This window comes from Carcharhinus amblyrhynchos, chromosome 28 (assembly GCF_965287045.1).
Source record: "Carcharhinus amblyrhynchos chromosome 28, sCarAmb.v2.hapA, whole genome shotgun sequence".
Lineage (NCBI taxonomy): Eukaryota > Metazoa > Chordata > Chondrichthyes > Carcharhiniformes > Carcharhinidae > Carcharhinus > Carcharhinus amblyrhynchos.
In genome coordinates, this window is record NC_137351.1 from 12,884,580 (window position 1) to 12,897,342 (window position 12,763).

At 44.8% G+C, this 12,763-nt stretch overlaps 1 protein-coding gene across 17 annotated transcripts in view; it reads right to left on the minus strand.

The window, feature by feature from the left end:
* Positions 1-6,837: 6,837 nt before the first annotated feature.
* The window catches only part of LOC145359483 (transducin-like enhancer protein 3), a 73,884-nt gene continuing 67,958 nt past the window's right edge, over positions 6,838-12,763 (minus strand). For all 17 annotated transcript variants that reach the window (XM_080214081.1, XM_080214079.1, XM_080214080.1 and 14 more), the window contains 3 exons: positions 11,348-11,498; positions 8,970-9,046; positions 6,838-7,758 (listed from right to left, as the gene is read on the minus strand). In XM_080214081.1, coding sequence (XP_080070207.1) covers positions 7,651-7,758; positions 8,970-9,046; positions 11,348-11,498 — 336 coding nt within the window. In that variant the 3' untranslated portion in view covers positions 6,838-7,650. The remainder of the gene's footprint in view (positions 7,759-8,969; positions 9,047-11,347; positions 11,499-12,763) is intronic.

The window sequence follows — 12,763 nt, forward strand, 5'->3', positions numbered from 1 at the left end:
AGGAGGAATCTTGTTGAAACTTACAGGATACTGCAAGGCCTGAATAGAGTGGACACGGAGAAGATGTTTCCACTAGTAGGAAAAACTAGAACCAGAGGACACAATCTCAGGCTAGAGGGATGATCCTTTAGAACTGAGATGAGGAGGAATTTCTTCAGCCAGAAAGTGGCAAATCTGTGGAACTCTCTGCTGCAGAAGGCTGTGGAGGCCAGGTCATTGAATGTCTTTAAGATAGAGATAGATAAATTCTTGATTAATAAGGGGGTCAGGGGTTATGGGAAAAAGGCAGGAGAATGGGGATGAGAAACATATCAGCCATGATTGAATAGCAGAGCAGCCAAGTGGCCTTATTCTGCTATGTCTTATGGTCTTATGATGATATGCATGTGACTGACATTGAGGAGAGATAGATCTGACACAGCCCAAGGCCCAGGGCCATTTCTTTGTTACTGAGCCCAACATATCTCTCAAGTTTTACATGGGACTGATTCTTGGCTGACAGCTATATGGATGCAAAATAACTGAACCAAATAATCTCAGATGGGGTATCACTGACCCTCTGCTGCACCCAGCAGCGACCTACTCTCTCCAGTTTGCTGACAAAACAAGGCCAAAGAAGAAATGGGAAAAAAAAAATCCACCCAATTCCCGGGACAGAAAGTGTTACAACAACAGCTGTCAGCACTTGGCAAGAAAGCAAGCCACACAATGCCAGGTCTTCCCACTGAATCACACAATATGGCAAACAAATCAAATATGTTTTCCATTAACTCCTCTGCAATCGTCACAACCCTCTTAGAGATGGATATTTCTTATCAAAATTCGAACTTCCAGTTAATAGCTGAAAAAATGACATCAAGATTTCAAGTTTCAAAGCTTTTACTGTAATAAAAACACTATTGTCTAAAGACTATTTTCTTTTTGTAGGTTAGTTGACTCTGCTTGGTCAATCAGCTTCCTTTTCTCCTGTCATATAATTTGTTGAGATTCTTCGGAATTTGGTATTTATCCTGATGAGTGCAAGATGAAAAACTTGGGCAGCACATTTCCCTTTTCAACAATTTTTAAATTCTGTGCTATAGTCCAAAGATGTGCAGGTTAGGTTGATTGGCCATACTAAATTGACCCTAGTATCAGGGGGATCAACAAAGTAAATATGTGGGATTATGGAGAATCGAGCCTGGGTAGGATAGTGGTTGGTTCAGACCCGATGGGCTGAAAGAATCTCTACAGCACAGGAGAAGATCAATGATTAAAAAAAAGGGGACCTCTCCCCAGTGTCCTGACCAATAAACATCCCTCAACCAACATCACGCACACAGATGATCTCGTCTTTATCACATTGCGCACATGCGTTGCTGTGTTTCCTACAACAGGGACCACACTTCAAAAGTATTTTATTGCTACAAAGTACTTTGTGGCATCCCCAGTTTGTGAAGACTATGGACAAGGTTTTCCAGCCATTCCCCACAGCCAGCGCAGGCCATTTTTCCTGTGTAAAACACGCTGGCCTAGATCAACACAATGGCTTCTTTCAAATTTACACCTGGCTCTAGATTTTAGGGTCTATTAGGTCACAAGGTTCAATAGAAATGAAGGGAGTGCATTCTTTCAAGATTACCTAGTCAAATCTTAGTATTGCTCAGGGCAGCACACATAGAACATTACAGCGCAGAACAGGCCCTTCGGCCCACGATGTTGCGCCGACCAGTTTTTTTAAAAAAAACACTGACCCACTAATCTAAACCAATCCCTTTTCGTCCATAAACCTATCCATAGATCTCTTAAACGCCCCCAAACTAGGCGCATTTACAACCGCAGCAGGCAGGGCATTCCAATCCCTCACCACCCTCTGGGTAAAGAACCTACCCCTGACATCCGTCCTATAACTACCACCCCTTAATTTAAAGCCATGCCCCCTCGTGCTAGCATTCTCCATCCGAGGAAAAAGGCTATCACTATCCACCCTATCTAAACCTCTAATCATCTTATATGTTTCAATAAGATCCCCTCTTAGCCTCCTTCTTTCCAGCAAAAACAACCCCAAATCCCTCAGTCTCTCCTCATAGGACCTCCCCTCCATACCAGGCAACATCCTGGTAAACCTCCTCTGCACCCTCTCCAAAGCCTCAACGTCCTTCCTGTAATGTGGGGACCAGAACTGCACACAGTACTCCAAGTGCGGCTGCACCAGAGTTGTGTACAGTTGCAACATGACGCTGCGACTCCTAAATTCAATCCCCCTACCAATAAACGCCAAGACACCGTATGCCTTCTTAACTACCTTATCTACTTGATTCCACACTGCTGCCTCACAGCTACAATGTGGAGATGCCAGCGTTGGAATGGGGTAAGCACAGTAAGAAGTCTCACAACACCAGGTTAAAGTCCAAGTTTATTTGGCAGCACAAGCTTTGGGCCTCAAAGCGCCAGGGACCCAGGTTCGACTCCCGGCTTGGGTCACCGTCTGTGTGTAGCATGCACATTCTCCACGTCTGCGTGGGTTTCCTCCAGTTGGGAAGACATACTGGTTAAGAGAATTGACCATGCTAAATTCTCCCTCGGTGTACCGGAACAGGCGCCGGAGCGTGGCGACTTGGTGAGTTTCACAGTCACTTCTTTGCAGTGTTAACGTAAGCCTTGCTTGTGACTAAAACTGTTAACCTAACTTTCCATTTTTTTGTGGGATCTTGCTCTGCACAAAACTGACTGCTGTGTTTCCTGCGCTGCTAACAATGGCTGCTCTCCGAGACATGTTCGTTAGCTGCACAGTACTCTGAGACATTGGGAAAGGCTCACGCTAAAAGGGAAATTCTCTCTCTCGAGCTAACTTTCCAATATAACGTGAACACGATGAAAATTGAGCCTCAGCTCAGAAACAAACCACAAAGAAATCCGACCTTGGAACTTGCAAAGTGATTTCATCCCACAAGACTTTTAATGGTGTCAGGTGTGGGCCACTTACGCAGTTTGGCCAAGAGTCCCGTGCAGATGAATTAAAAATATTTGTGTCTGAAGAATTTCCTGAACACAAGCCCTCAGCTCTCTGGAATGTTCTTTCCCAGCAGGCTGTGTCATATTCAATACATCACTAGGAAAAGCCTCTAGGATAATACACATGTCCTTGCTTGGAAAATATTTTTAATGTGCCAGCGTCTTGCTGTTTCAAGCTTATTAAAGATGTTATACTCTGATTCCATGGCTGTCAAACACTGCTGTTATCCCTGTTGAGTCTTTTTATTGAAGGAACAAGAACAATTTGGGGGCACATTTCAGAACAATATTAAAAAATTAATGTACAAATAAAATTGGTTTAAAATATCAAACCATAATCTCCAAGGTCCTTGGGCGATGCATGACTTTGACAAGATACCACCTCATTGAAAGCAGCCTTTACAACCAGCCTGCAGTTAAGCTCAGGAAAGCACTGCATGCTGACACACAGGACCCTATTCATAGAATTCATACAGTACAGAAGGAGACCATTTGACCCATCGAGTCTGCTCTGACCACAATCCCACCACTGCCCTATTCCTGTAACCCACATTTACCCTGCTAATCCCCCAACACAAGGGTCAATTTAGCATGGTCAAGGCACCTGACTAGCACATGGTTGGCACTGCTCTGCTTCAGCACCAGGGAGCCAGGTTTGATTCTGGGCTCAGATCACTTACTGCGCGGAGTCTGCACTTTCTCCCTGTGTTTGCATGGGTTTCCTCTGGGTGCTCACGTTTCCTCCCAGTCAGAAAGATATTCTGGTCAGATGCAGTGGCCATGCTAAATTCTCCCTCCGTGTACCCGAACAGGTGATGGGGTATGGTGACTAGGGGATTTTCACAATAACTTCATTGTGGTGTTAACATAAGCCTACTTGTGACACTGATAAAATCTAACCCCAGCTTAGTTTATGGCACTGTTGGAGGAACAATGTGCTTGTGTGCACGCATGTAGGCGTGCAGGCTGTTTCAGACATGGGAATACTGAATCCCTTGCTGTTCATTCCACATGGTTTAACTGTGCAGTAAAAACAAAACACTGGAGTGGTTGGAAACATTCAGGTCTGGCAGCATTTGTGTGTTGAATATGACTCCTTCAGAACTGTGTGGTAACTGTGTTCTTAGTGGTGCGATAGCTTGCTCTCACACCCACTGAAGTACATCAACAGACAGGCTCTGGCCTGCAGGTTTTGTAGAAACCATTACAGGGTTTTCCTGGATTATCTGAACCCTCATTGTGCAATACCTTAAATTCACTACAGCATAGGAGGTGGCTATACAGCCCACCAAATATATGCCTGTGCTCAGTTGAGCTATTTAGCTATTCTCACAGCGCTTTCATCTCCGCTTTCACCACTCTAAGTTCCCGATTACCACTCACTGCGTAAACAGCTCGCTGCTTCAATCACCCAAACGCCTTAACACGGTGCCTTTCACCAGCAGCTTTTTTTGGGGTCAGGTATACAACTCTGCCCATTGGATGCCCCGCACCCAAACTCTCCTGCTGGTGGGTGATCATAGGAGGAAACTTTCAGGAATCATCTTGAGTTAACAACCTTGGGGCTACGTGCCATCCAATACTAACTCTGCCTTAAAGATGAAGATGGGGTTATGGCAGTAACGTGGTGGCAAAAATAACATTCTATCTCAAGTTCAAAGGCTTGCTTTGCTTTTCAGGCAGCCTTGATGGGCCGAAAGACCTGTTCGTGCACTGTATTGTTCTGTGAACTTAATCTATGTGGGGGACGTGATGGTCAAGTGGTATTATCGCTAGAGATTATTAATCCAGCAACTCAGCTAATGTTCTGGGAACCTGGGTTTGAATCCCACCATGGGAGATGGTCGAATTTGAATTTTAAAAAAATCTGGAATCAAAAAATCTACTGATGGCCATGAAACCATTGTCACTTGTCAGAGAAACCCATCTGATTCACTGATGTCGTTTAGGGAAGGAAATCTGCCACCCTTACCTGGTCTGGCCTACATGCGACTCCAGAGCCACAGCAACGTGGTTGATTCTGAACTGTCCTCCAAGGATACCGAGGGATGGGCAATAAATGCTGGCCCAGCCAGCGACATATCCCACAAATGAACTCAAAAAGAAATTTAGTGGCCTGTACTTGCTCAGTGCTGAACCTTGCATGAATCAGAACAAAATCTTTTAGTTTCAATTCTACAAAATGTCTCCGGGAACTTTACAAAATTTCCCATTATATGCAGCCCTTTTTTAAAAAACTTTTATTGAATTATTAACAACTGTACATCTTCTGAAATCTGAAAGTTAAGTTGCTACATACTCCGTGAGGATTTTAAACACTTCACTGACTTGTCCAGTGACTCAGTCACCAGCTTTTCCACGTTTGCACATTTCTGCTCAGTTGTGTGTTTTAGGGGGAAAACAAAAGGAACAACTTTGACACGAGCATTAGGAACAAAAAAGTTAATCCAAAACAAGTCCTGCCAATTTTTTTTTATCAGGGGGCTGGGGTTGGGTGAGAGGGAGGGAGGGAATTAATGAAAATGACAGCAATTGTTCATTACATCAACTAGTGAAAAATGAATCAGTGTCAAGGTTAGCCTGCAGAAACTAGGAACATGACTAAACTAACTGGGTTCTGGAGCAACGTTGTTGACTCAGGGTCACCGGTTATAGGATGCAGATGGGGAAGGGTTTGAACCGCTGATGCACCAAGAGATTCAATTTACACAAAAACTCCCACACTTCTGTGGCCATCACTGAGCCGAGTAAAACTGGGACATAGGCCATTGCCAGTGAGTCATAGAGGTTTACAGCATGGGAACAGGCCCTCTGGCCCAACTTGTCCATGCCGCCTTTCTTAAAACCCCTAAGCTAGTCCCAATTGCCTACATTTGGCTCATGTCCCTCTATACCCATCTTATCCATGTGTCTCTCAGCACCTTATATAGAAGTCAAATCGGAGGGGCGGGCGGGGGGTGGGGAGAAAAAAAAAATGCAAAGTGTGAAGAAAAAGGAGAAAGATGATGGCTTGCACTCTCCTGCACCTCATCCCAAAAACCCAAGGGTGAGAGGTGGGGGACGAAAGCAGAGGTGGAGCGCCTGCAGGCAGAGGCAGGCGTGCACTCACACACAGAAAGGGGGGTGGGGGGTGGATGTGGCAGGCACACGCATACAGAGGGAGGCAGGCACGCAGACAGACAAGGGTGCACGCGCGCACACACACACACACACACACACACACACGTGCACAAAGACAGAGGCAGGCACGCACACACAGGCAGACACATCCAGACAGACGGGCACGCGCACGGGGTTACTTAGCAAGATGCTATCCTTGAGTACTTGACTCTTGCTGTTCAAATGATTAAAAAGTCAAAACAAACAGACTTAGTTGCTGCAAGACTGCATAACTGGTGACCTGGGATTTGAACATTTTCAGAACACATCAGACTAAAATGGAATCTAGATAATGTGCATTTGATTGGTTGAAGCAGAAAAAGCCACGCTGGAGTGGAGTGGGACTGAAACCTATTTGGCAGATTTTTAAAAAAATCACTTCGGAAAAGTCCAGATTCTTATCAGTAGTTTCAAATAATTTTTTCCTTGTTTGCATTCAGGAGGCAAAATTTTAAAAAAGACTCAAATCTGTTCCGCAGATTCCCTGAGCTGTGTCGTCAACATTTCATTATGTTCATTTCCTTCGCTCTTCTCCCTCTCTGCTTCCAAGAGGGAGGGGAGGAGGAGGAGGAGGAGGGAGGAGGAGGAGGAGGGAGGAGGAGGAGGTAGGAGGAGGGAGGGAGGAGGGAGGAGGAGGAGGAGGAGGAGGGAGGGGAGAAGGGAGGATGGAAAGAGGGAAGAAGGGAGGATGGGAAGAGGGAAGAAGGGAGGATGGGAAGAGGGAAGAGGTGTCGTTCAGCAACAACGATGCACTTGAATCAAATAGTGGACACTTGAGGATTTGATGGACCATCAGTGGGAACTCCCTCCCTCCCAGCTGCCCCCCAAACCCATTCTTTCTCCACAGTCCGTCTTTTTCAACATGAACAAATTCTCGTCTGATTTCAGTGGCATACACTTCAAAAAAAAACCACACCTTTCCTTTCTCCTCCAACACGAAGAGATTCGAACCATGACAAGGTCTGCGCGAGGAGCTGGTGCCATGCTTGCATGGACGCACTCGCATTCCACTTCACGAGCACACCCACAGGATCAGACGGAGGCGACGCTCTCCCGTTGTCACCACATATTTACAGCACGGGTTACACATCCAGAACTAATGAAGCACCGCTTCGTTCCGAAGTTCAAAAAGCATCGTGCTTGCAAACCGCACGTGTGCCATCGGCATGACAACACCTCTTCTGTGCTCAACAGATTAACCAGTGTCACTTAAATGAAGAAGTCGTCTTCAACTCCAAGCTTTGGGAGAAAAATTGAGAGTCTCAAAATATCTCAGATTCAAATAGGCCACCACAAGCCACTCTTCAGAGCCCAGAAGACGGCTCCAAATCCTGCATATCCCAGACAGACAATCTATTGTAAACTAGGCCTCGTTATGCGTGACTGCAATGCCAAATACGCTCCTTCGCATTTTATTTTAAAAGCTGTTATTTTGAACCAGAGCAAGTCTGTCCCTGAATCCCACAGTCTAAAGTGCCGCTATAGTCCTTGCTGTCTTCAGTAGATGACTTCATAGACTGTTGCTTTCTTATCACCCGATCCTGTGACAATGTATTTGTCATCGGCTGAGATATCACAACTTAAAACAGAAGATGATTCCTTCGACTAGACAGGGGAAGAGAGAACAGTTTTAGAAGAGACGTAAGCATACACCGAATTAAATAACTGTTTTATATTTTCCCCCTTGTATTTGGCACACCTCTCACGGTCCTGAAGATAGGGACCATCATTGTGTAAGGACAGCATTGGCAAGCAGTTGTCCGAGGGTATAAACCAGTTAATAAACAAACTTTATAAGTTTTTAATGTCACAAGCAGACTTACATTAAGACTGCAATGAAGTTACTGTGAAAATCCCCTAGTCAGTCATCACACTCCGGTACCTGTTCGGATACACTGAGGGAGAATATAGCAGTCAATGCACCTAACCAGCCAGCACTACTTTAGGACAGCGGGAGGAAACCGGAGCATCCAGAGGAAACCCACGCAGACACGGGGAGAATGTGCACAGTGACCCAAGCCAGGAAATCGAATCTGGGTCCCTGGCCCCATAAGGCAGCAGTGCTAACCACTGTGCCCAGAAGGGATTACACCGCCTTCTCAGAAACTCTCTCCAATTGAATCACAGTTTCAGGAAAGGGCACTCTTCACGTGCAAGACCACTTGGGGAATATCAGCAGGCTACTCAACAGCAGAGGACATCACTCACTCAGCAGCCACCCCTCACCCCCAAACTCTACATCCAAAACAAAAAGGACAAACAGGAAACTGTTAGGAGGGGCTGTTCTCTAATCAGGGACCGGACTAATCCCCAGGCATGAACGCGATGGGCCAAACGGCCTCCTTGTATGTCATAATGATGTCTCGTAATTATATTTGGCCTGAAGCTTCTGGGATTGGAAACAATCAGCTCTGGAACAAAAATCAAAGAGGAACTAAAATAGGTGATCTTGTTCATCTGTAAACTTTTATTCACTAGTTTTAAAACTAGCAAGATGGTGTCAGATTCAAGAATCATCCAATAAAACTAATGGAAAAACCTGTACATTCAATTGGCTGTGGGAATGTGGGATATGCCAAGGCAGCCAATGGCAGGAAAGTGGGAAGGGGTGTTGGAGCCAGGTGGTCATGAGTTGACATCCCTGAGTTATGGGGGGCAAGAGGTAACTACCAAGTGGTCAGTGGCAGATTCCCAATGTCTCCTCAGGCTGTGAAGAGCAAAGAATTATGAAGACTCATTTGTTTGAGGGGGAAAAAGGGAAGAGAAATATGATTACAGAAAGATTTGATCTCATGCCGAGTGGAGCCTCCTCTTACCTGGAAGATGCTGGCACCATAGGGCGTTCTCCAGGCATTCAGCAAGTTGTCTTTCCCTGTGCTGACAAACCACTTCCCTAGAAAGAACACAACAAACATCCCATTTTTAAAAAGTGTATGAAGTTACCAGAATCTTATTCCTGTGCATCAAAAATTTACTGGTTCCACTTCAGTTTTTACCCTTCAGATGTTTTTGAGAGAGAGAAGGCAAAAGGGATGACCCAGTCTTTTAAAATTCTAAAGAGTTTGATGGGCACAACTCTACATGTAGCCTATTTGTGAGCTAGCACAAAAACTAGTTAAAGTGTTAGCTTTTTCGTGTTATAAGTAGGCTTACATTAACATTGCAATGAAGTTACTGTGAAAATCCCCTGGTCGCCACACTCCATTTGGAAACACTGAGGGAGAATTTAGCATGGCCAATGCACCTAACCCGCATGTCTTTTGGACTGTGGGAGGAAACCCACGCAGACACAGGGAGAACGTGTAGACTCCACGCAGACAGTCACCCAAGCCAAGAATCGATCCTAGGTCCCTGGCACCGTGAGGCAACAGTGCTAACCACTGCACTACCAAAAAGCAGTGTTATATTCGCCAACTTGCTGAGAGTGTCCCAAAATCTAGGAAATTTTGGAAAATCATAGACAGGGCATCCAATTCCTCTGATCATATCAGGTTTTGGGGGATTTAATCCCTTGAGTTTGTCCAATACCTTTTCCTCAGCTGATATCAATGACCTTAATTTCCTCACTCTTTAGCCCTTAAGTTACCCTCTATTTCTGGCATGGAACTTGTGCCTTCTGTGAAGGCAAGTAGTATTTCTTCAATGCCTCAGCTTATCCTTATTCCCTTAGTTTCTCCTATCTTGCTTTCTAAGGTACCAATGTTTAGTTTAAGATAGGAACTAGGAGCAGAAGTAGGCAAATTCAGCCCTTCACGCCTGCTCCACCATCAGGTCAGATCACAGCTGATCTGTCCCTGGTTTCAAATCCACCTCCCCACTTGTTCCCCATATCCTTCTTTCCCTTTTTAATCAGAAATATATTATTTCCTTCTTGAAGCCATTCAACGATTCGGACTCCATCGCGCCAAGGGGCGGCAAGTTCCACAAATTCACCACCCTCTGTGAGAAGTAGTTTCTCCTCATCTCACAGTTTTAAATCTACCGCCTCTCAACCTGTACCTGCGACCTCTTGTTCGAAATTACCCCATAACAGGAAACATTTGGTCTACGTTTACTCTATTAATTCCTTTTAAACCTTTATCAGATCCCCCTCTCAACCTTCTAAACTCCAGTGAGCATAAGCCCAAAATGTTTAATCCTGCCTTCAGTTATTCTTTTTCCCTTTATATAGTTATAAAATGTTTTTCAAATTGCTTTTATATTCCTTTATTGTCAAGTTCTATTTCTTTCTCTTTTTGGCTTTGTGCTAGTTTCTAAACATTCCCAGTCTTACTAACAATGTTTGTAACATTGTAATCCTCTTTTCCTAATCCAATACTATCCCTGACCACCTTCGTAAACCACGAACAGATCTTTGAGTGTGTCTGGTCTCCAAAATGAGCCCATAATTGAGCGGTTGGCTCATTGGTCTAGTGGTATGATTCTCACCTAGGGCAACGGCGAGAGGTTCCAGGTTCAAATCCTGGACGAGCCCAGGATTTCTTTGGGGCAGCATGGTGGCACAGTGGTTAGCACTGCTGCCTTACAGCTTTGGGGACCTGGGTTTGATTCCAGCTTGGGTCACTGTGTGGAGTTTGCATGTTCTTCCCGCGTCTACGTAGGTTTCCTCCAAGTGCTCCGATTTCCTCCCACACTCCGAAGATGTGCAGGTTAGGTTGATTGGCCATGCTAAATTGACCCTAGCGTGAGGGGAATTATTAGAATAAACGCATGGGGTTACGAGAATAGTGCCAGGGTGGGATTATGGTCAATACAGACTCGATGAGCCAAATGGCCTCCTTCTGTACTATAGGGATTTGATGAGTTCACTGAAGTTTCAACTCCCAGAGTCATTGATCCAAATTGTTTTCCAATGGAATTTTTTTTTGTTGAATTCTGTTCTAAATATTTCCTAGCGCTTACTTATCATCTAGTCTATTATCCAATTCATGTGGCCCTTACAGCTATGTAATGGGCTTAAATTGAAGATTTTTGTTTGTGACTGGAATATGCCATTTTCAAACTTGAAATGGAATTAATTGTATTATGATCACTATTTCCCAGTGGATCTTTTACTGTGATATTACTAATTAATCCTTCCTCACGGGGAAATATCAGATTAAAAGGTAGCTAGGTTTATTCCCTCAAATCCAGTAGGGAACTCAGGGGGGTAGCATTAAAGATCAACCGAAAATGATTCATACTCCGTACTTACCACAGTATGCAAATTTAAGCGACAGGACACAGCTCTCATGCAAGTGAAGCTGATATTTGTCTGGCTTGGTGTGATGTAACACCTCCACGTTGCTGCTCTCCATACCCACTGCTAACCACTCGCCAGTAGGGCAATAACCGAGAGAGAAGATCTGCACAGGAACGAAAGATTGAATGAATCAGTAATGGCCAGTACCAGCAGAAGTCCACAAATGTTAAACTGAGATAGTTCGTTAGGCGTTGAAAAATAAACCAAAAACAATTAGGTTGATTTCTAGAGAGATTGGATTATAAGGTTGAGGAGTTATGTAGCTTGCTTGAACCACACTTAGGAAAAAAAACATTCTGGCCTCCGTGTTATAAAACCATCAATGAACGTTCAAACAAAAATTCACGAGTGACACCAGAACTGGAAGGATAAACTTACCGGAAAAGGAACTGAACAGAATCAGGCATTTATCTCAGAGAATGCTCTAGGTGAGATCAAACAGTGGTCTTTAGGATACTGAAGAAAGAAAATGCTCCCACTTGTATGAGCGAGTCCAAAAATAGAGATCATTAATACAATAATCCAATAGGAAGTACAGGAGAAACTTCCTTACCCAGAGGGGCGAAAATGTGGAACTTGCTGTCACATGACCAGCTTAGGCAAATAAATAAGATGCATAAAGGGAGCATTTCCCAAATTGGGTTCCATGGAACTCTGGGGTTCCAGGGGAGATAGCCCAGTGGCGACAGGCCAGAGCTCTGCAATAGGCTGGCTGTTGTAAATTTGGAAAAAGCTGTTCTTCCTGCTTGCCCAGAGGTGGTTTTCACAGTGCTGGTTACTAATGGGTTGATTGGTATGCCCATTAGCAGTCAATGCACTGAAAAGTCGGCCTCTGATTGCTGCTATTTCCAGCTCATCCGAAGAGAGTATTCAATGTCCTAGGGAAGAGGGCAGGCGAGAGAGAGGGGTGTTTGTGGGGCTGTATAGAGACAGAGAGAGACAGAGAATCCAGTTTTCCTGCACACTAAAATAAATGAATGTGAGCAAAAGAAAAATCAGTCTGAATCTCTCCAGTGCAGGAGACTGCCATTCAGCCACAATCCCACCCATCCCCTAACCCCATAGCCCCATGTATTCACCCTGCTGGTCCCCCAACACTAAAAGGCAATTCAGCATGGCCAATCAACCTAACCTGCACATCTTTGGCCTGTGGGAGGAAACCGGAACACCCAAAGGAAACCCACGCAGATATGGAGAGAACATGCAGACTCCACACAGACAGTGAGCCAAGCTGAGAATCAAACCTGGGTCCCTGGCCCTGAGGCAGCAGTGCTAACCACTATGCCACCCCATTCTTCCCATTAAAAAAATGACAGGACAGAAAGCTACTTTGTTGAATGGGAACTTTTTCATTGTAATTCATGCTTA